Raw genomic sequence first — 24,110 nt, forward strand, 5'->3', positions numbered from 1 at the left:
GCTCCAAAAATACCAAACACCGGGGTATTTTACATTCCTACATCTCCCGTGCTGGCACCAGCGGCAGGGAGTCCTTCATCTTGGCCACACCTGGCAAAGTGTGTGTACCTTCTTGCCTTTCAGGCGGCTCTTGCTGCAGCCAGGGGTGCTGCCGGCAGTGCTCAGCAGTGATGCTCAGCAGTGGTGCTTGCACTGCACGCCCACAGCTGGTGGGGAGGAGGGGACTCAGATCCACTCCTGGTACAGAAGCGGCAGCCTGGGACAACTCTACCACTTCCCTGAAGTCCACACCGGCTTGCTGGCGCTATTACGAAGAATCCAAAGTGTTAGATGTGATAAATAAATCCCGAACATTTTTACTGCTGGCTACCTCTCCCAGCCAGGTGTGGGTTCTCAGGATTTTTCATAGCGATTATGGCGCTAGCAGAGAATTTAGTGGAGGGTGAGAGAACTTTTTATTGCAAATGGTTGAGTTTCTGTTCAACTAGTTATGCCCATTTTATTCCTAAAAGACTGGTAATCTGCAGCAGAGATGACTGAGAAGCCACTTCAGGCGCAGAGAAGAGCACTGATGTTAGCCTGACAGGTTGCAAATAAATAACGTCAGTATTCACAACGTGGCTCTGTTAAGGGAAACACTAGACCACCCTTATTTTTTCAGCTTCTTTGGTCAGAGCAATAAACCCACCACCTGCTGATAAGGTTGGTGGGGCTCAGAAAGATGCAGTTCTCCAGGGCGGCACAGAAGGAGTAAAAGCAGAGGCACCACAGGGTGCCCTTCAGCTCTACTCAGTAGTTGATCTCCACTGATGGAACATTAAGCACATGCCTAAAAGATAACTTCCAGAATAAGGCCCCATAATATTTGCATTTATTTCTTTAAACCAGATTTTCTATAAATCTTCGTCACTCTCAAAATGACTACTCAGCTAAGCTCCAGAAATATACACAGTTTCTTCTAATTGCCTTCCTTCATTGCTTATTAGAAATAACCACATCTACATTTTCAATCAATGATCTGTGATTTTATTTTGACCAGGTTTCTTCTTTCACCTGAGGGTTTCTTTCTGCTGTTGCGTTCCAAGATAGCTTCCCCCTGGAGTTGGAAATTATGGGACTGTTCTTCCAATTACTGTGTGAACTTAGGTTTCTAAAATTCAAAAAAGTTTGAACTCAATGAGTTTGACAGGCAAGCTAAACCCGGGGCAAAAATAAATAAAAAAAAAAAAAAGGGAAAAAAGAAAAAAGAAAAAAAAGTGAAATAACAGCAAGACAACAGTTTCATAAATTCGGAAAGAGGGTTTCTTGCCAGTTTGTTTTTATTAACTGCTATATAGGAAATGAGGCTCAAAGTATTGAAAAGATGGTGGGGGAGAAGGATCGGGTAAAGGGATTGCAAAACCACCACAGAAAAGTTTAAATTGGTCCACTGAAGAACGAGGCTTCACATGCCTAAGAATCAATAACCCAGAATCACCGTCGGCTATAAAATTACTTGCCACTAACCAGTAATAACCAGTAATGACCATTTGCCTTTTTTTTTCCCACCATAAAACACCCAGAAAGAAACAAAGACAAAAATACATTTGAGTTCATATTGTCAGAAGTCTGTAAGAGTTTCTGCATGCAGGATCAGTGCTTTGTTGGATTTCCTTTGAAATGCTCAACCCATTGGCATAAACAGATTTGCAGGTACTCCCAGAGCAGCAAGTACAGGAGATACGGAAAGGGACCACCACTAACAATTATATAAACAACACACTTGCAAGGAAAGATAGACCTGAGGTGTTTTGGGAGGGAGAAGACATTGCTGCGGTCTGCCTTTCTGTTTGGGTTTTGTTACTATGGTTTTAGGACCAGTTCTAGTAGTTGGTTGTCTAATAACTTCCACAGAAAGCGCTTACTTTCCAGTGAAATTCTCCCTTTGATTTCCCCGTAAACCATCCTCGGCCCTCCCCATTGCAGCCCAATAACTTTGCCTCATGTGCACATTAATCCCTCTCTCCCTACCTACTTCACAGATTTTATATATGAAATCAGTAGTGATTTTTTTGTTATTCTGATTTATCATTTTCCACCTGAAAAAAAGTCCACATGAGTTTTCTATATGCTATAAATAACAGAATATGTTCCAAGATTAAATAACAAAGTTACAATTCAATCTGGGAACTTCCCTGCCACTTATAAACCCTCAAGTTGTACCCTGGTGGTTCCCAGTGTCAGTAGAAGCCTGTGACTGAATTCTACCCATGTAGTCAATCAGGGACCGCATATTACTCACTTGGGGTATTTCTATAAACAACAGGTTTTGAATGCCCTGAAATAGAAGGCAATGCTAGAGGAAGTAAGATGTTAGTCATAATGAGGACAGTTAATTTTTTATACATTTAATGAGACTGTGGCATGGCTTGTGGTTTTCCTTTTTTCTTTTTCTTCTTGGAGAAGTAAATCATGACCTGTGCATACAGGAAATCACATATTGTAGAGAAGCAAATGCTTTTCCGTTCACTATCAAGACAATAGGGGGGAAAGGAAGGAAGGAAGGAAGGAAGGAAGGAAGGAAGGAAGGAAGGAAGGAAGGAAGGAAGGAAGGAAGGAAGGAAAGAAGGAAGGAAGGAAGGAAGGATTAGCAATTTAATGGTGAATTAAGCTATAGTTTTCTGTTACAAAAAAATCTCAGTAGAATTGCACACAGGAGAGCCCTGTGTTGTCTGTTTGTTTAATGGTGAATTAAGCTATAGTTTTCTGTTACAAAAAAATCTCAGTAGAATTGCACACAGGAGAGCCCTGTGTTGTCTGTTTGTCCTGCAAAGTGACAAATGCTTTTGGGACATCTTTCTTGTTTTCACTGGCTACTCTGTGTTGAGTGCCCACCTCACTAGGCAAGCTTCAGAGGGACAAAATCCATAACGGGCCATTGTCTGGGGGACTGGTCAGGCACTGTCAGAAATTTATAGCCATTGAAAGCATGAACATGCTCTGCGACTCACAGCTGGGTCCGTCGCTGAAACATCAAACGTCAAGGCCTTTATAGAAGCAGCTAAATGATTCACAAGCCACATGGGCTTTCATTTGAAAATCTTCCTTATATTTGCAGTGACAGAGAAGATTCACAGTTGCGTTGCGGCAGGGCTGGCTTTTAAGGGATTCACTAGAAGATCATCAGATAATTCTTTGAAATATATTCTGAGACATGTCTCTGGGAACACAACTATTGCACTTAGCAACCTAACTTCAATCTAGGATTGCGATATAAAGAAACATTCCTTTGGTTTTTGTTTGCTTGCCCAGGAAAAAAAAATAATATTATACTCTTCCTGTGGCCTTCAGAAGTGACCTGGTCCTTTTTCAGGATATAATAAAGGAAATAATTAAAGTCCTGGGAAAGGTTTGTTATGGAATCACTGTTTCTCTAGAGCCAGATCAAGTAATAAAGTGTTTTACTAGGATACAAAAGGCCCTGGTAATTTAAGAGAGAAGCAAACTTTTTTCCAATATAGTTTCAGATTATATCATCTCTCAGGAATCCTTTGTGACTGGTCTTCTATTTAAAGAGAAATAGCCCCAAACTAATAGGATACTTGACCCCCAATTATAAATTGTCCTACTGTCATAGTCAGTACTATTTTTTATTACTGCTCATGTTTTTTTTAATTTCTCTTTCAAATAAATCTAGTCTTTCCACTGTTTTCACCAAAGTGGGCCAAAAGAATCAATTTTTGATTCCAAATTCCAAAAACCTGATGTCTCAGGAGCTGGTTCCACAAACTCTTCCCTTGTGTTATTTTTAATCTTGGGAAAATAGATCTGTGGCAGCAGCCAAATCTTTTGTTTCCTGAGGTAAGCGTCCTCCCCCAGTAGATCCCTACCCCTGCAGGGAACTTTCAGTTACTTTCCTGTGTTTATGAAAAGGATCGCCACCGATTTTGTTGCTTATCTCTGACCTCTTCGTCAAGCCTTTAAGATACAGCCCAAAGCATAGCTCTGCTATCACATGAATACATATATTTATTTGTCTGACATTGCTGACCATATTTCTGACAGGGACAGAAAAGATGTCACAAGAAGTTTGTCGGACCTCTTTGCCTGAGGCCACCCATCCCCTGTAGCTCCCTCCCATTCTCCCAGTTACACTCAGCTTCCATGAGGCAACACAGATCCATCAAAACCAAGAGAACTGATTCCCAGACCTTCAAATAACTACTTGGGGGGTTGTTGCCTTAAATGTAGTGAGTTTTCATAGCTCATTGGCTTATTTCTTTCAGGACAAACTCTTCAAATCATCTGCTTGTTAGAATTCTGGGCCAACGATGGTACAAAAGTTGCAGTTATGATGTGCACTCAAACCCAACCTAGCAGCACACTCTAAATGCCAGCTAGATCCGCTTCAGCTGCTAAATAGGATGAATTCAGTACAGCACAGTATTAGTATAAATACCACTGCTTATGGCCAACGTATTCTTCTATTCAACAGCATAATTATGTGTCCTGCATCATGGACCAGCTACTCCTGTTCCTGTCTTTATTTCCTGTAATACCCATCAAAACTCAAGGGCTTTCCAAATGTAGAAGATAGGCATGGACTTTTCTCCCAGAACCTTTTATGTTATAAAATAATCACATTTACAATCTAAAAAAATGTTATTAAATGGATGGATTTTCACTGAATTTTACCCATGGTTGCTTTCTTAGCCAGGGAAAGGAGAGACGCATGTTTCTGTGCTCAGGTCTAAACGACGGGCTGGAACAATCCCCATCCCCAAGCAGCTGGGGGAATGCTCACGTTAGGGGAAGCAGACATTGGGCCTCCTCGAGAAAGATCAAAAGGTAAATCCTTTGTCCTGCAAACCCATTCTGAACCTGGACAACAACAACTAAAGCAGTTCAGCCAAAACACTCTGCTTTTCAAGGGGAAAAAAACCCACAGATTTAGCTGCCTCACTATAGACACCCAAATTTGACTGTTTTAACCCCATCTTCCCACTTCAACCCATTTCAGCTACTTCAGAGGCTGTTTTACAAGGATTAACTCACTAAAGTCTCTGCTATATTATGAAAATACGAGGTGGCATCTCACAGTTTGTTCTTCCTGTTGCTGCTGCTGCTGAATTTGTTGAACTTGCCAGAGATGTCACCAGCACAGAGGGGAAAGCAGTCACTCCCCAGTTCCCTGAGGCTCTCTGTGTTCCTCCACAAAGCCCCTAAGATCACACTCCAGCCAGCTCAGCTTAAAATTTGTCGCCATGGCTTGATGCAAGCAGATGAGAAAAGGCTAAAAAGGGAAGTAGAAGGCCCGCATGAGTATTTTTTCTCTGCTTGGCTAAAAGATGGCAATCTGAGAACTAGTGAGCACAGAACTATTATATACCAAGAGTGCAATATTGTATTTTTAAATTTAATTGGTTTCAGTGGTAGCTACAGAGGCTCGCAGCTATGCAAGAATAGGTGCTAAATCTATTTTGCCTACAGAAATTGTATTTTGCTTTGGAAAAGCCCCAGTTGAATTTTGAAAAGACTTTACAAGTTCACAGGCTGCACCTGTAGGTCTAATGTCTGCAGTACTCTGCAGAGAAGTCTGTTTCTTGTGTGAATTCCCTGCAATTGCAATCTCATCTCCTGTAGCACCACTTAAGCACTGGATATTAGCCATAACAAGCAAAGTAGTAGCTACAGCTGCACCTCATCCCCATTGTACTTCATATCGTCTCACCTTACCTAGGAGAACGCCCCAAAGCTTTCACATGAAACATTTGGGTAAACGAAAACTGATTATTTATAAATGATCTCATGTTGTTGTGTCACAGCCAAAACTGAGAACAGCCATTAGCCAGCCAGTCGACCAGACCTTTGTTGGGCTAGTTCAGTTTAGGTATTCTGGAGTGTTAGTCCTGATATGTTGCACCATGTTTGTGTCTTTGATTACGCCTCTGACTGTCTTGGCCATACGAGGTATTCAAGGTGAGGTATTCAAACGGCACTTAAGACCATCATATTCAAAGAGCTGCGCCGATATTAATTAAACCTTTCAACATCCCTGCTATCTGGGAAAAGATCCTACCACCATCTTCCTCATTTCAGAGGTGGCAGAGGTGAAGTCAGGGATGCTAGGACCTCTATTTCTAACATAAAATCATAGAATGGTTTAGGTTGGAAGGGACCTTGAAGATAGGCAGGGACCCCTCCCACTGGACCAGGTTGCCCAAGGTCACATCCAGCCTGGCCTTGAACACCTCCAGGGATGGGGCGTCAACAACTTCTCTGGGCAACCTGTTCCAGTGCCTTACCACCCTCAAAGTGAAAAGTTGCAGAACAAAACACACAATCAGAATTTTAAACAACCTTCTATGGAAACAGCCAAATATTGACACATATTGCCATTCTGTATCTCCCCCAGTTTCCGCAAACAGTTGGATAGTGTCTATGAGATGAAGGACTGTCTCTGCACCCGGCAGTTGCTATAAGTAATAAAAATATATATACATGTAGTTATTAGAAATTACCAAGAAATGTCCTGACTCCTGTTCTAAAAAAAAAACAACGAAAAACCGTCATGGTATTAAAACTTTTTAAAGAAACACAAGTGTTTCAATGAAAAAGTTGTCTATAAAATTTTTAATGTCTGGGATAGAATTACTGTGTAGGAAAATCAACTTCGGATAGCCAAGATCCCCCCATCTCACCTTGGACAGGGAGATGTCAGGTCAAGTTCCTCATCTGAACCATTGCCCTAACCTACTAGACTATTAAGGCTTCTGTTAATCTGTCTATTTTTTTATTTTCTCCCCTCTCCCTTGAAAAAGAAAAAAAGGAAGAAAGATCTCATATTCTTTCTGCACTGGAATGAAAACAAATTTTGAAACCGCAACATTTTTCACAAAACAGAATTCTTGTTTTCTGGCCAGCCCTATTACTTATTATTATCGACCTTTCAGAGACTCCAATTTGAAATTTTTAGCTAAGTTTCAGCGGGAATCGGTGCCAGAGCTGCAGTCAGCGCTCCAAAATCCCCAACTGCCCGTTCTGCTCACTCTCTCACCCCAAAGATGCCTCCCCTCCCCCAAAACAGCCCAAGAAGAAAAACCACTAATGGTCTTCACCCTTGCAAAGGAAACCATCTGAGTTTTGCGTTTGTGCAGCAAGAACTTGTTCTGTCCTTTCCCATAATAACCTGCTCAAATATTTTTTAAAAAGCTGTAACCGGTGCCGTCCTCAATAAAGTAAACAAAAGAGAGGAAAAACACGCGCCGCAGCACATTTGACAGTCAGACACCTAGAAGAGAAGTGGTTCAGGCCCCGGGGGACACGGCGTCAGCGCTCCGCTGCTTCAAACTCCCCACTCCGGCTACGGTTGGAAAGTGTCATGTTTTTGACACCTTTCCCCCAGAAACGCTTCCCTGCGGCAGATGCTGCTGTGATTAACATTAGGGAAGCTCAGGACAGGCATGATGTCATTGTGACGTCATTCCTCCTGTCCCTGGGAAGCAGAGCTTCTACATACAATGCAGCACCCGCAACCGCCTTCCTAGGTGCGTTTTAAGGCAGTGAAGCTTTTAAAGCCTCTCTCGTCCTCTCACATCCCTAAGCTTGGCGTGAGCACCCTATCCAGATTTGCACTCCCCATTTTACTAGCACATGAGTCCTGGGACATACCCGCTGGCAGAGATGTACAGAATGTAAGTAAGTGACTGTGTTATTTGGCAAAAGACAATTTCTCTGAGAAGCTAAAGATCTGAGGGGTTTTACATAAAGCGCTTTTCTTTTTTTTTCCTGAAGAAAGGTCAAAATTGAAGCTTTGGAATAGTCTAACAGGTTTCCCAGACGGGTCTCACATGTTGTCCTGTTCCTGTCTTGCTAACCACTAGTCCTCCTCCACCTTATCCTTTGTTGGAAGTGTAAGAACATCTTGTGTATGTATATAGCTAGATAGATGCTGAAGCCTTCAGAATGGTCTGTTGGCTTGGAAGGGAACAGAGCAGCCAGTGTTTTTTTCTTGGATCCTCTCAGTAATGAGCATTTGATTAAATGTTCTTGGCGCCTCCCTTTTATTTCATCCAGCAAATAAAGCCTCTTTGAAAATGTCTAGTTTTCCTGTATCAAAACTCAGCATCTTTGAGGGAAAGCTTCTTTTACTCCATCAAAATGGGTTGGGATGATGAAGAAGCACAGCAAGGATTTAATGATCTTTTCTGGGTACGTCTCCTGTTGTATAATTTCTTATAAAAATTAGGGGTCATGCCCATTCCTGATGCAATGCAATTGCCTGTACCAACACTCAGGGGCTGAATTTAACCTCTTAAAACATATAGGACTAGATCACTCTTGGGGAGGAGCCCAAAAAACTTCTGCCCTGCCAGTTCAAAGCAAAATTTAGCATAGGCTTGTTCTTACTGCATATATTTAAGCATTCAGTAAAAAATAGCCGGGGCCCTGTTGCACTGGCCCCAAGGAAGACAGATCCTCCTGGGGTTTATATAGCGCTTTTAAGAGAAATATTTTGTGGACAAGAAAAACATTGAGAGAACCTCCCTGCAGATGCTTTCAAGGAAACTAAATCCTGGACATCCAGAACAAATACCAAGACTAAAGCTCCACCGTTGTCAGTCATTTACCCTGGGTCTGACTGCGGCTCTGTAGGTTTATGGCATGTAAATGCGGGGCACAAGACCTGGATGGTTTTAAGAGATTTACCACTTCCATAGATGAGATACGGTCCAAAAGAAAGATTTCTTCTTTCTAACACAGTGGCTGTCAGGACTACCTTTGCTGTGCCGTACCTTTTAGCCAACTCGGAGAAGATGCTGCTTGTCTGGCTTATATTTGGCATGTCCTCCTTGGGAAAGAAAGGCAATTCCCTGTGATTCACCTTAGCTGTTTAGAAAGACAAAACATTTCAGTGAGTAATGGCCTGTTGAAAAGACTGATACTCTGGAGAATAAGTCTTCTGTAAAGACAAGATGGCCACTGGAGAGGAAAAGTGGGAGGAGAGGTGCTGAGCACTGTCACACGTTGGAACCACGCGCTGGGCTATAAATCACGGAGATATCCTTGGCTGAGATCAGGCATGGGCTCAGAACAATCCCCAACGAGGGGTTCTAGATGCATCCTATTTCAGGATCTCATATTGATGAATGGACGATGGCACTTCAGTGGATATTGCATTAGCCATTCTGCACTTTTACTGCTAATTGGCTGTAGGGTGAAGACAAATTGTCTCCTTTCCCCTCTGAACAGTGTCAAGATTAAATAGTGAAAGGACATGGAAAGAATAATTGCTTAAGGCTCTGGCGTGATGTTTTCTCCTGTACAAACATACAATTAGGCTGTCTTAACCTCCCAATGTAGCAATAAACACCACTTCACAAACTAATTTACAGGCAAAAGTCAGAGACGGGGCTGGAGCTCTGCTCTGCAAGGCGAGGGCCCTGTCATTCAGCCAAAGGGGCAGTTCCACTAATTTAAGCCAGCAAAAATCCTTGTATGCTTTCCTCCAACTCAAATGAGACTGAAATAAAGTCTATACATTTGAATCATTGAGCAAACCAGCTAATAAAAACTGCATTTGTGACTGGTCATAAAAAAAGAATGTAATTGGTCATACTCAAGAAACTACTCGGAATAGGGAAGCGAGGGGAGCAAGGTCTTAATAATATTGACTTTTCTAACACTTTGACATTTTTCTGCCTCCATCGCTCTCTGTCCATCAGTAACACCTACAGACGGGAACTGCCAGTGCACATTTCTCCAGTCGGGCTGATGGCAGGGCCAGGTTTGCACTGGAGACACGGTGCTTTTCATGCACCACGTGCTGCCCTCCTCTCACCCGAACCGTATTTGGATGCCGTATTTGCAAAGACAGGACAAGATTTTATTTTCTAAATGCAAAGAGCAGAGAGCAGTATAAAATGTGAAACATGAATTGACAATCCTCAGCAGGGGTTAAATGGAAAGCTGCCCCAGGTGCTCCTTGGGCTGGCAGGGGTCCCACGTCCACCCCCATGCCACACGGGGCACCTCTCACAGCCGTAGGCACTGGCCTGACTCTACGGCCACTGAGCCACATGCAGCTCTGTGTGAAGGACAGGTTTCTGGGCAGATCTAAAGAGCTTTCTGGACTCCAAAAGTTTGCTGCTCCAATTTATCTGACTTATAAAACAGCCCAAAAGACACAGCAACCTGAGCGAGCTGCCACAGGCTCCTGTATAAACCTGGAGTTGAGATACAGCCACTGCCTAAAACCCAAGTCATCTTGTTTTCACAGCAAATTCAGATTGAAATAGAACACTTGGATTATCTAACCAGAGTTAGGAATGTACTTTTTTTGGCAATGCTTAGCTGTGCTAGACCAAGAAACCCACAGTGTAAACTTTGAGAACTACGCTGGTGTAAATAATCCCAAGTTGTTGCCCATGACCCCTGTTGCACAGACTCTCGGTGCACCTCACCGGAATCCCAGCATCACTGGTAACACTGGGAGGGATCCAGTCCACCCAGTCCTTTGGACGCCTGACTTAAGTGAGTTCTAGTTTAAGGTTTTGGTCCCTGTCCCAGGGAGCAGATGGGGTCCTCAGGCTGTTCTCCTCATCCCCACCGCATCTCCATGCTCGGGCTTTGCGAAGACCCTGTGTGGAGTTGAAGCTCCTCTCCAACCACCTCTGGGTCACAGCAGACTTCTGGGAGGGTGTGTGGAGGCAGATGGGCATCCCCTTCCCAGAACAGCTACTTCTGGCCACTAATGTTCATTGCTTCAGGATCCTTCAGCCTAAGGAGGAAAGCACCTAATGAATTTAGCCACCTGTGAGGTTAGGAAAGTGGTTAGACTGGGCTCTTCTTTAGGTCTTAGGTTCTGGAGCCTCCATTTAGGAGAAACTAATCCCACACTGTATAAAGAGGCAACATAAAAATATTCTCTGCCTCAGGGGGTTCCACTCACTGGCTTAGGCGATGTGCATCACACATTATTCACCGCATTCATCACTGGCTATTCACTGCAGTAAGTATCACCCCCTTTTTTTTTTTCATATACTTACCACGCACAATAGGCGTTTTCACTGTCTGTGACAAGCCAGGACAATCAATATTTTCACCATTTGCAAAGCAATAACGTACTGACCTTTGTCAGCTGTTTCCATGTCAGCTTCACAAAAGCATAGTAAGCTTTATTTCTTTCATTTATTTCCTCCCATAAGCTGTCAGTATGGCCTATTGTCCATTGTTTTTTCTAATGTGTCCCTTAAGGGTAAACATGGCTCCGGATGACAATAACATTTTGCTGAGGCTCCTAACCAGCCCTTACTGTAAGGCCGTGCCTGGCTTTGTCGAAAGCAGTATCACTTTCTTCAATAAAATATCTTTGAACGGCAACAGCACCTCTGTATTTTGGAAGGTGGGTCAGCTCTAGCTGCGCCGCTGAGAAACTGCAGTCTTTCCATTCTTCCACCGCCTCCAACACTGTAACAAATAACAAGGTTACCAGAGGGTATGCAGCCTAGTGTGTAAAAAAAAAAAAAAACCAAACCTAATCAGATATCTTTATTTCCCATAAACACTTACAGCTGCAGCTTCTCTGCCAAAAAAAAAGGGTGGTTTTTCCAGTGGGATTGCTAAATTCAGTATCTCACTGGGAAATATCAATGAAGGGGAGGGCAAGAGAGCTTTTACTTCCATATGACTAATGGAGGTAAATCCCAGGAGGAGTGAAAGACCTATCTCAAAGTAAAAGCTCCTCGTGCTGCTCTGAATTGGGTTTTTAGAGTGAGATATCTACCATGGGGTAAGCAAACTGTCTTCCAGCAATGAAGATGTAGCCTAAGAACAAAGTTGTTTCCAAGAATTTTAAAACTGATATAGGGTCTTTTCCTCTGAGATCTGAGTAAAGGCTGGTGGGATACTGATTAAGACAGTAGATGATATTACATCTTCAGGGTGGGACAGACTAACTTACACAGCAAAGGTTAAAAACTACCCTGAGGGCACCTGTATTGGGAAAATGGGCAGCAGGAGGGAACATGATTTAGGAAACATTCCCAGCTGGGACTCACCTACAGATCTCACACACCAAGACAGGATATTGGCACCTCCCTGAAGCAACATTTTTGTAAATCTCAGGTTTTGAAATGCGTCTCAAGCCAATCTCTCTGAAGTAACGCTGGAAAATATGGGTGGTAACCAGGGTGGGCTTCATCTACACGAAGTGAGATATTAGGCTCCTGTCATTGTCAAAGGAGAGACAGAGGCACTTGGAGGGTGCAGTTCACCTCAGCCTATGTTAGGTGAGATGGATCCCAACCAGAATGTCCCCACAGCACAGTGCAGTGCCACACAGGACACCCACCCCAGCTCTGAGCAAGCATGCAGAGTGAACACAACAGTGGCCTAATGTCCCAGCCGGGCTAATATTTACGGGAAGGCTTCTTGAACTGCTGGGCACTGCACCACAGTAAAAGGACCTACCTCTTCCCTGCATCATCATGGGCGTAGCAACCATGAGATTGGTTTTCTTGGTTAAAGGCAGAGTAGGTATTCAGGGAATTGCTGTTCACCATCAGGTTCCTGGGACTGCAGAGGTCCACCCAAATCACGCTTATCAGGGGTTTCAAGCTTTCATCTCTACTTGTGGTAGTCAGATGTGTGCTTTCTGCCTGTTCTGACAGTAAAAACCTCCCAAGGAGGTTGGCATGGAAGGCCACTGAGTATTACAGCCCTGCATGTGAGCTCTGTGAGGACACAGACAGACAGAGCCAGCTGAGAGCCTTAAGACCTCTGGGTAGACAACCCAGTCTCCTCATTAACCTTGGTGAGCGTGCCAGGAACTTGACCCTTCTGATGAACAGAGCAATTTCCAAAGGGGAAACACAAAAAGACTCAATCCCCCTTGGCTACCTCCTGCACCCATCCCACCCCACCCAAACATCAGTCATCTGGATGAAGACACGATGCCACTGCCTGTATAAAATCACCGACTTGGAGGATTGGCAGTCTCTTTGAGGTCCTACGGTGACCTGGGGTGGGAGATTCTGTCACTCAACTCCCACTGTCTTCACAGGCTTGGGGTTTGGGGGAGTATTTCGATAGCAAATCTTCGGGAACTGCACGTTACTCTGGGAATCCACTTCGCCTGAAAGCATGTGCCTTCAGCCTCGGCAGGGCTCGCAGGCTGTTCACAATACACATTTTCAAAAGCATACGGGCCAAAAGTCAACGAGACTTTTTTTCCTGAGTAATAAGGCAGGGTTATCCAACATCAACACGCAGCTATTTCTGCAAATGTGTGACAACATGCCACAAACCTGCAGAGCAGCCTTCCCAAGAAATGCCACCAATGCATTAGGCTTTCTGCCACAATATTCTGGGCTTACGAACAGCAGCAAGGCAGCCTGGGAGTGACTCACGAGCTGAAGCAAAAGCTGGGGTTTGCCTGGGAGCAGCATTCTTCTCTAAATTAAAACCCTGATATTTTATACTGTGGAAGTCAGTCTCGGAAAATGGGGGGATTCGTCAAGGTAAAGAACAATTTAGTAGTTTAATTATGAGCCCTTTAATGTCTTTTCATAATCAGTTAATAAATACCTTAACAATAAAATTGAATTTAAGCTTTTAATAGGCTGTGTTGGATTGAACCTAAACAAAAGAATTAGCAGCTCCAGGCATTGTGCAATAACTTCTCACTGCTTGGTGCCAGGAGAAACAAAGCATTTCAAGTACATTTTTTTGTACCTCACTATAATAAACGCTTGTAATATTCCCCAATTTCTGGAGTGTAAGATGCAGATCTTATTTATCACAGTATGTGACACATCTGGCACATGGATCAGGAAACAACTGTTTTACTTCATTTCTGTCATCACCTTCCAACAGATTTCTTTCACATTCCAATTTGGACGAGAGAACTTGGACTTTCTCTCCATAAGTTCTCCATTAACAGTTTCACAGCAACGAGCACTATTGGTTCATTCTCCTTCCACAGCAATTAGTTACACCAAGCTGCATATTTTGACTTTTATTACAAGCGAACATGCAAAATTCCTGGTATTTACTCCTATCTGCTCCCAGCGCCTCTGTCGCAGGCAGAGCAGAGAGATGCTTGCTGACTGTCATTACCTCCCTTTAGTACCACTTTCAAGCAGCGTCGCTGCCTGGATGCGCGTTGCCGGTTTCTGCCGCCTCCCGCCACTGTTATTAACATGTGTTTTATTTACAGTAGGGCTTTTGTTATGTCACAGAGTGTGTTTCGCAGCTGAAGAGAGCGCTCTGTCTTCTGCTTGAGCAGGGGGGCAGGCATATCAAACTCGCCGAGATGGGAGCTTTGCAAGCTGCACAAACGACTGTGCACTAATAAAGCTTGAAAAGCTTGAATTACACTGGAACCCACAAAAATTTTCAAATTAAAAAGCCATATTTAGAGGCCCCCTGTGGACCATGATTTTATTTAGTTTAATCCCCTCTTGAGGCCAATTAGGTAGACACCCTTCTGCACATGCACACACCAGGACAAAAAAAAAATATATATATAAGACTAGTTAAAAAGGGGGGGTACTATATCACTCATCCATTCAAAGACTGAAATTCTTTTCCCTTCTGTTGTCCCTGAAAATAACATGGCTGTCAGAAATCAATAAAAGTACACGCAAACAGTACTCATTTTATTTTTCTAGGCTGTGCTTTAACTTTCCCTTGTTTCTTTCTGCAACATCTAGTAAATTTTCACCGTCGCATACTGTTTCACCAAATGTATAATAAGCGCAAAACCTCCAGTGTTACTGGCAAGGAAGGGCCGGATGCCTTGTTTCTTAGCCTGAGAAGTAAAGAGGTGCTGTGAAAATAAATTCCTCGGGCAACTGATTGAAATTAATCATCTCTGCGTAAAGTGCGTGCACGGGGTGGGATAAGGATGCGCTCCACTTTCCCTAGCTGAATCCCATTAAGCGCCAGAGGCTTGTCCCAGCAGTGAGCCCAAAGAAAGTCTGACACTATATGCACAGATTTAATTCACCCCTCTCCATAATACATTTTTTTTTTTTTTGGCACAAACTGTTGGCAAGGAGCCAGCTTCCTCACTGCTGCTCTCTGCATCAGAAACTTTGCAAACTTTGTCTCCTTTGTACCAAGTGGCAGACACCACATGTCCCATATGAAAAAAAAAAAAAAAAAGGAGTTAATAAAACGCACGCTGAAAATATAAAAGAAGGTCAGAGGTGATGTTTTGGTAATAAGGACTTCTCCAAGTGGGGAAAACAAAAGATCAAAGTTATTGTAACTGTTACAGCTGTCTACAGCAATGGGCAAATAACAAATAAATATCCCTGCTACCCCACTCGTGCTTTCACTACTAGAATGGGTTAAGAGCCCAAAATAATAAGTTCTTAAAACTTTGTCAGATATTTAGCAACAAAAGGACTTTTCCTGAAGGAAGCACGCTTGTGCTGAAGTGTTTACTGGAGAGGGTATCTCCTGCCCAGTTAAAACAGCCATCACGGCATGTCCTGGAGCGAGCAGCCTCCTGGCCTGGGCTGGGGGCTCAGGGCACAGGCAGCATGGGGGTCTGCAGAGCAGCCCCCAGCGTATTTTGGGGGCAAACATGAGCTATAGCTAGGACCCGTAGGCTGCCGCTGCTGTACAGGGAAAGCAAGCCCTGGTATGCAAAAGGAAAAGCCAATTCGTGAAATTCAGCAGCTCAAGTGAATTTTCAGGATAAGCATCTTTCTGATTATCCGGGGGACTGCATGGGGTCTGTGCTCAGATACACAGACTTAAATCCTCAAGACCAACATAATGAAAACAAGGGCTAAGGAAATGTGCCTGAAATAAATGTAATTTTACGGCACTTTAAAACAGATTAGGGCAAAAAGTCTATTTTGTTTTACAGGGGCTCTTATCCTGTGCTCATTGCCGTAGCACTGGAGCAGCGCTCAGCATCTCCCACATGTTGTTTATTCTCTCATCTGCCACACAGGGGCAATGCGTCTGCAACAACTGTCCTGTGTGGGGAGGCTCCGGCTTGGCTTTTTCGGAGCGATTGCACACAGGCACGGTGAGGGACACTTCTGCCAACACACTTTGCTTGGGATTTGTGTCTGAGAAAGCCAGGTGAAAAAGCGGAAAGCTTATTCAAAAACAAACTAAGCAAATTCAACCAGTTTTTCCAGACCAAGGATAAAGCTGCGTGGCAGAATCCTTATTCAAGTTACAGCTCAGGTAAAAGAAAAAAAAAAGTCATTTAAGACAAAGGGAATAATTTTCTAAAAAGACTGAGGTTGTCACAACTTTGCGGGTACTTAAAAGCATACAACATGCACACACAATGTATAGACCCACCTCTGGATCTGATTCAAAGTCTGAGAAAAGATGTCCTTTAGGCACAAACTGAGATCTGAGCCAACTAAGGGAAGAAATGTTGCTGCAAAAAATTACAATTTGGGAACTCAGCCACTGCAGCGTACCCCAATTTTACCCTGGTCTGACTGGAATCCAGCTTTGCAGAGTGCAAGAGGATGGAGGAGAAGGTGGAAAAGACCCAACCCCCTCCCAGCCAGGAGTGAAAACCGTGGACCAGATCGTCAAAGTCTTCTCCATGTCCATCACAGGGCCAGCATCTGCCTCCCATCAGACACCTTCACGGGCACAGAGTTGTGTGTGGGGCAGTCCCCGAGTTCAGTTCCTGGGCTGATGAAGGTAGCTATTGCTGTAGTGATATTAATCAACAAGCGCTACTGTACCTTATCTGCATCAGACAAATGGGTTTCTTTAGAAACTTCAGAGAAATTACATGTATTGTATCTTTATATATACATATGTAAACACATAAAAGCACATAAAGCACACATAATATAGGGAGCGTTATAACCATCCTGCATAATTTCACGTCAACAATGCAATTTTAATTTATTCTAATAAGATAGCAGATCTCCCACTGCCTCTTAGGGCTGCAAGAACTCAAAGGCTGCAATTTACGGCCAAACACTGTGCCGGCGTGAAGGTCTGCCTGGGTGCCTGGAGCGCTGCACGGACACACAGCTCCCACCCCTCTCGTGCAAACGACAGGATCAGAACACACAACTTATTTGCCGGACTTTTTAAAATAATGCCCTTGTGAGGGGTACCTAAGGACAAGTGCGAAAGCAGAGTCTGTAAGACAGTTAACCAGAAAAGATGTTCCTGACTCTTTGGGTTTCCCGGCATCTGTAAATTAGGGAGGCAGCTCTTTTTTTTGTTGAGTCCCATGGAGAAAGCAAGCCCAAAGTCCTTACCCATCCCCCTCCCTTGGAGAAACGAGCAGGAAACTGCACGCTGAAATTCATTGAGTTTCCTCTACCCTACATGTGTTACTCCCCTGTAGGGGAGAATGGGGCCTTTTATACCTCCATAGCTCTGGGCTCTTTGAGTAATGAAGGGAACACATTTATTGGTACAAGGTTTGGTGTTTATTGATGCTACCCATTTTTCACCAGGTTTAGCACTCTGTGGGGAAGGCACACGGACTTTCCAAAACACATTTTATAATCAAGCCATTTCGAGGTTTATGCAGTATAATATGTTTAACTGTTAAATTGTAAATAAAAGCCACTGCCCAATGCTGAGCCTCCTTCAAGGCATTATAGTCAGCTACATCTTTAATTATCTGATTTATAAGCAACTCGCCAGCACTGTTGCACGTGTTACACGCAGATGCTGTTTACCTCGCAGATGTAGCATGCAAAATTATCCTTCTAGAAAGTGTTGTGGGCTTAACCAACCCGTGCCTCACCCTTGACTTGGCAAACAGGGGAAAAATCCCTTTCCCACTGTAAAAGCAAAACATATTCCTGCCCCATCCTCTTCTCAAGTAGGCCTTCCCTTTTTCACAAACCTGCCAAACAATTTGCCCTCCCTGCTGGGCGTTTTTTAAAGGATGCCTTCCACTCGCCCGGAGGCTCCTCCTGGCCCTCCCCAGCAGTTTCACTCCCTCTTGCGGCAGCACCAGCCCCGAGGACACCCCAGACCCCAGGGGATCTATTTCCAACCAAGCGCCAGGGAAAAAATGCAGCTCTGGATCTCCTGGGGGAAGGTGTTTTAGGAGGCAAAACCACAGGCGTATGCACAAAAGCCTAGGCACCCCCGGCCAGCACCAGATATTTCCCAGACCGTATTCCTAATATAAATCAGCGGGGAATCACCTCGCTGAGTGTAAGAAATCCCGTGCTGGAGTTCAACGGAGGAGACATTGCTGCCCATCGCTCCGCAGGCAGAGCTCCCCGGCTCTTTCTGGAGGCCATGCGCAGGGCTCCGTTTGATGAGGCATGAGGAGTATTAACCGTTTCCAAAATCCTGCATCCGGTATTGATTTAACAAAGCCTGGCCCTGGCAAACACTCTTAGCACAAGGAAGGCTTGCAGGAGTCATTGTTCTGCCCTCGTTTGCCTTTCCGCTGCCGGCAGAGCACGGTCCGTCGCAGTGCCTGTTCAAAGACCAGTCGCCACAAATGCTCCAACTACCTACTTCTCAGTTTGTTATTCTTCACCAAGAAGTAAACCCTTTAACAAAGGAATAAAATAAAATAAAATACGTACCATCTCAGATTAAGGCTGAGAAACAGGTACCCCATCAGTTTTAGTTTGTAAATCAAAATCTGCAAAGATGATGAAGTAGCTCTTATCTTTTATGACAGCACAACTAGATCAAACGCTTTTCATGCCAAGAGAGAAACCCACAGGGGGGAGCTCTCCTTTGCAGAGATTCATTTGCTATCTGGCATTGATGTGTTACTTAATTTATTGATCCAGAGAGGATCGAGAATCCAAAGGCAGTACAGACTATGCATTCTGCACAAGTTCTTAGGGAGAAAAAAGGTTTCCTCCTCTTCCCCCTTATCACCGTTTCTGAAATGGACACCCCTGTCATGGTCTCGGTATATTGTCACAGTACAAAAAAATTCAGGTCAGTTAAACCTGACATCTTATCAATAGGGCTACACAATAGGCATTACTCTCCAGTTCATTCCTGTTGCTCACTTTGTCAGTACCAAATTCTGCAGCTGTCAGTTTAAATAAATAAATAAAATAACTTGCATGGTAATATGCTCTTTAATCTTTATTCTTCCTTTCAAATTCAAAAAGCAATCAATTTAATGGAAAGGTGGTAAGGGGACAGCCCAAATAAGATACACTGAGAAAGGGTTAATATTTTCCCATTTATTTTTTTTACTATTTTAGTGCTGCTTAGAGATTTCATACTCATGCATGTGAAGGTTACAGTAGGCTACAAGGGATCCTGTAACAAAGACATACCAAGACAGGGTAAAGGATGGAGACCTCCACTGAGGCTGTCTTCTGCAGACCATGGTTAGGGAGGAGCAAAGGACAGCTCAGCCTGACAGCCTTAACGCAGCGAGACCCTTTCCCTGACACCTGACCTTTGTATCCCTTTCACTCCAGTTGCATTTCTTGGTATCTCCGCAGAATCTCTTTTCAGGAAGGCACATCACCCTTGAACAGCCTGATTTTCTGAGTCCCAGATAATTAGGAAAAAAATAAAAGAATGCAATTTTTCTACAGAACAGTTGATTCCTAAGAAATTACCCTCTCCCAGTGGAGTCAACGGGAGGCTTATGTCTAACTTCAGGCGAGTAAGATCTTGCCAATATTGGGCTTGGGCTCATCAGGCCTGAGCAGGAGATGTTTTCCTCACCTCATAAGACTTTGTCAAGACAGTGGAAAACAAAAGTATCTCATTCAGCATTAGAATGCCACCAAATCCCGGAAATGTTGAAGAACAGAGCTCAAGGAGAAGACCAATAAAATAGCCACTAGTTGGGCTGGGACAAGAGAAACTGAAGTTCCAATCCTTCCATTCCCAGCTGCTCTTCTATCCAAAACAATGTTTCAGTCAATGAGTGAGTAATCCAGTGTCACATTTTCTGTCTTAATGAACCTTCATTCATTTACAGAAGTGGGGCAGCTTCCTCATGATTGCTGCTAAAGCATTTCTCTGGGTGCCAGAGGACTTTGGAGCCCTCGGGAGGTAGGCGTCTCCAACAGTCCAGAGGAAAGCTTTAGCTACCAAATTGTTACTTGCTTGGTTCTGTAATCTCTTTCATTTTCAAATCAAATTCTACCCTAGAGGAGAGAAATAATTCTCATGGGAATTGGTACATTCCCATGAAACATCAGTTTAGTATTTGCCTACTGAAGAGTTGTTTCATTTTAAAAATCCCAGCTTGTTCCAGCCTTACAAATGACAGTGGGTGGTGACTACTCAGGTTGGGTTCTGTATCACTAACTGCAGTTGGTTTGGTGAAATCTCACGTGATAACCAGAACCTCTGAAAGAAGTAGTCTGGGACACGTTGCACCCGATTACTATTTGCACCAAGTCTGCTGCTATTTGCATGCTTCTTAATGCCCATTTCAGCTGTTGGCAAAGTAGGACCAGGAATTCAGGTTTTAATTTGGGGGCACACAGTGCTCCCAGCTCTTGATGTGCTGTGCAGGGTTCCACCACACTGAAGCTTGTGACTCCTATTTCACCCTCCTTAATTTCAGCAACTGCTCCTGCAGGAATATCTGCTATCAGACAGTGGGATGTCATCAGCACTACCCTGCAAGACACTTCTTTCCTCAGTTCAAAGTCTTCCAACTGGGGCTCCATTTGATCAGAGATTTACTGCTTTCACATTGTCTAGATATCCTGTGGATATCCTTGACTTAGCAGCTGCCGAGAAATTAATATGAAGGCTGAAGAAATCATGCCAAACATTTGCAGTTCTGACAGGTCTAGAACTTCTTTCCACAGCACTTGTCAAACACTTGAACTCTTTAGTAATAAAAATCCCGGCTAACTAATTAAAAAGCAGAAATACTTCTTAGAAGTTGCTACCCACTGAAAAAGCCCCATTATTTTTGTTTACCTTATTTCCTACCAAAGGAATTTTTCTCACAGATTTATTATATCAAATTTTGTGATTGTCCTAAGAAACTATACAAACAAAAGTATAAAATCCCCCACATATGCAAGTGGAAGTGTATGTCTAGACTCTTCGGCTTATTATTACTAAAGTCATGAACATGCACCCTACAGCATTTCCTAATCTATTTACTGGTCTTCACATGTCTGCTGTGGGAGTTTACATTTTTTTATTTCCTTTTTAAGTGGTCAAGCACAGTTTTGGTTCTGGTTTAGTCCCTTAATGGACTCCTTAATTAAAACCCCGCTGGACATGATCCTCAGCAACCTGCTCTGGCTGCTCGTGCTTGTCCAGGAAGGTTAGATGAGATGACCTCCAGAGTTCCCTTTTAAACTCATCTATTTCGTGGTTCTGTGATATATGGCACTGGATTCTCAGATGACACTGCACCTTTGGGCAAACCATGCTGAGCATCCCAAGGGAAGGAAAGCACAGCTGTGCAAAAGATTCTCTCACATCTGTAAACCTGTCATCAAAAAAGTTGTGGAAAATGGGGATAGTCAAGAAAAAAACACATTATATAAATTCCTCCACAGCTTTTCATAGAGAACTTAGTTTATAGTATGAAAGTTGCATGCTGCTTCTTTGGAGTATCATGTTTTCATTATATCACCCAGACAATATTGACATCTCTCCTTTTCTCATCTGGGAGGAAGGACAAGAAGAGCTGTCTCCTTCCAGACTGATTAACCCCTCAGTAAGAAGGAAACCCAAAAGGTGGACCCTCTTTTCCCACTGCAGGAACCCGGTGTCCATAAGACCAAGGATTCGTGCTTTCTCCTAGCTCCTTATACTTCAGCCAGGTACAAGTGACGAGACTCCAGCTTGCCTGAAAAATCGTACCACTGGAGAAGCTTGGTTATCACCAAAGCACTGGTTATCAATTTGTAAGATCACAATAGGGAATTCACTCACTCAGAAATTGTGGGGCTGGCAAAGACAAAGATCTCTTCAGCTTTCGTTTTTCCCTGTGGTCAATGACCACGCACATGGTGGCCAGCTGGCCTCAAAACAACGCCACTGTAAAAAAGCAACCTGTAAATAGCATGTTACATCGCTTGCAAAAGATAATTCGGCAAACAGAAGATGCAGTTCAGTACAGAACTCTATTATTTCAGCCGGCAGATGGACAAGCAAGAATATGGATGCTGTAATATAAAGTAAGGATTTGTATTCTTGACATAACAAAACCAAGCATTGATCTTGTACCATTTGTGGCCGTTATATGTTCAGGATGTCAGTGATCTTGAGCACAGGACAGATAGTACCACTCCTACACGGTACTGCATGCTTGGAAACTCTGGATGGTGAGGGCTGAAGGACAGAAGAAAAATAAGAAGAAATCTCACAATCATACAAACTAATGGCTCCCATTTGCCTCTTTGCCGCCAGCAGTATATTAAACGTGTGAACACAAGCAAAATGTCTAAGAAACTATTTTTTTTGTAATTGTCCACCCTTCTCTTGGTCTCCAGTGATCATTATTAACTGAAGGTCCAACATATGTTTGCATTAAAGTGTATCAGGAAATGGTATGGTCTCCACCCAACTTCAGTGGGATTTCAGGATTATTTATCGGCATTATTCTGCTCCCATTTCAATGAGAGGTAGTTTTTCATTGACTTGAGCAAGGGCTGTGTTAGGCCTATACTGAGAGTTTTAGGGGAGAAAAAAATTGCCCATTACCTCTGGCTCCAGACAATAACAGTATCGTTTTCTTATATTCAGAGCAGTAAAGAAAATATAAAACAAACAACAAAAAATTGTCAAAAAAGGGAGTTCATTCTAAGTTCAGTCCATTAAGAATTTCAGTTTGATACTATTGATTTCCCCTGGGTTCAATAAAGATAAAATCACAAAAAAATGAGCATATCTCTCCTTTTCCAAAAGGCATTAATGAAGAAAGGTAATAATGAGATCTGACTTTATCTAATCAATGAATAATGCCAGCGATACAACTTTGTCTCCTGAAGGCATCAAGCTGCTGAGAATCATAATGTTACATGTAAAACTTTACAAAGACGCAGTGATAAAAGCTGTTTTAAAATTGACAGGCTATCAAGGGCACAGAATTACCTTCACGCATGGGCTCAGCACACTGAGGAATGGTTTCTCTCTGAAGTCAAAACTCCTACATGGAAGGATCTACATGACAGTGTCTGTGGGCAAGAGGAGGGTCAAAGTTCCCACTGTACTTGGTGGAGACCTTAGTACAGTTGGACAAGCGTTGGCAGTGATTTATCTCATCGTTAGCTCGTCACCGAGAGCTCAGTCCAATTGACTAACGTAGATGACCAGTGTCATTTGAGATGCCCCATGATATCCTAGACAGCCTCATGGGGCTGGCAGATCTGATGTGGGACCACAGGGATACCTGCGACCGTCTTGAGCAAAAGCTGAAAGCTGACGGGATACCTGTGAACAATTCAAACACCATTAGGTGCCTAAGTTTAGGCAACTGAGCCCCTTTCCGGCCTCCTGTGAGGACACCTAATTGTAAATTACAAAGTTAAGATGTCTTATTCTTTAACTTAACCCCACCAAAGACAGCTGGAGATGCCAAAGAGGTCAAATAGTAAATAAACACCCACAGCAATGCCCCCTTTCATGAATGTGTAACAGTTTGGTCCTTCATCAGGCTGTAGGTAAACAAATAAAACAATCCAGATGCTGTGGTCTTGGCAGTCACCTTGATGAGTGTCTTGCCCCAGTCACACAAAAAAAACCCAAACCAAAACAAACCCACCCAGCTCTTTGCAGTCTGCACTGGATGCTTATGTTTTTGAGAGTAAAGCTGAAAGTTTTATTTTTGGCCTTGAAAGTTAATCTGTGCAAAATCAGGTAATGTTGGAAATTAGTATGGCATTGTCTAATGGTGCATTCTTAGAGCTCTGTTTCCCTTCTTTCTGTCCATTTGCACCCTCATCCATCCTGGGGGGGATGCAGTACAATACTTTTTGTGTGTCCACGTTTTCCCATCTATGGCAATGCAAAAATATTTTGGTTTACTGCATTGTTTATTTCTGGCTATCTGTTCCTTACTGCTCTCTACATAGATACCACATAGATATCACATGATATCTCTACATAGTATCACATTATACTAACCAGCTCAATAATTTCCATGTTCTCTTGAACTGTGATGGTACATGCAGCTACTCCATTTCTTTTTCTTT

At 43.3% G+C, this 24,110-nt stretch overlaps 1 protein-coding gene across 1 annotated transcript in view; it reads right to left on the bottom strand.

Moving 5' to 3' along the window:
* Positions 1 to 12,469, bottom strand: part of TBX18 (T-box 18) — a 185,114-nt gene extending 172,645 nt beyond the window's left edge. The window contains exons 1-2 of the mRNA XM_009887524.1: positions 12,451 to 12,469; positions 11,294 to 11,448 (exon numbers count right to left, since the gene is read on the bottom strand). Of these exons, the coding sequence (XP_009885826.1) occupies positions 11,294 to 11,448; positions 12,451 to 12,469 (174 nt within the window). The remainder of the gene's footprint in view (positions 1 to 11,293; positions 11,449 to 12,450) is intronic.
* Positions 12,470 to 24,110: the final 11,641 nt, after the last annotated feature.

This window comes from Charadrius vociferus, unplaced genomic scaffold, assembly GCF_000708025.1.
Source record: "Charadrius vociferus isolate BGI_N301 unplaced genomic scaffold, ASM70802v2 scaffold185, whole genome shotgun sequence".
Classification (NCBI taxonomy): Eukaryota; Metazoa; Chordata; class Aves; order Charadriiformes; family Charadriidae; genus Charadrius; species Charadrius vociferus.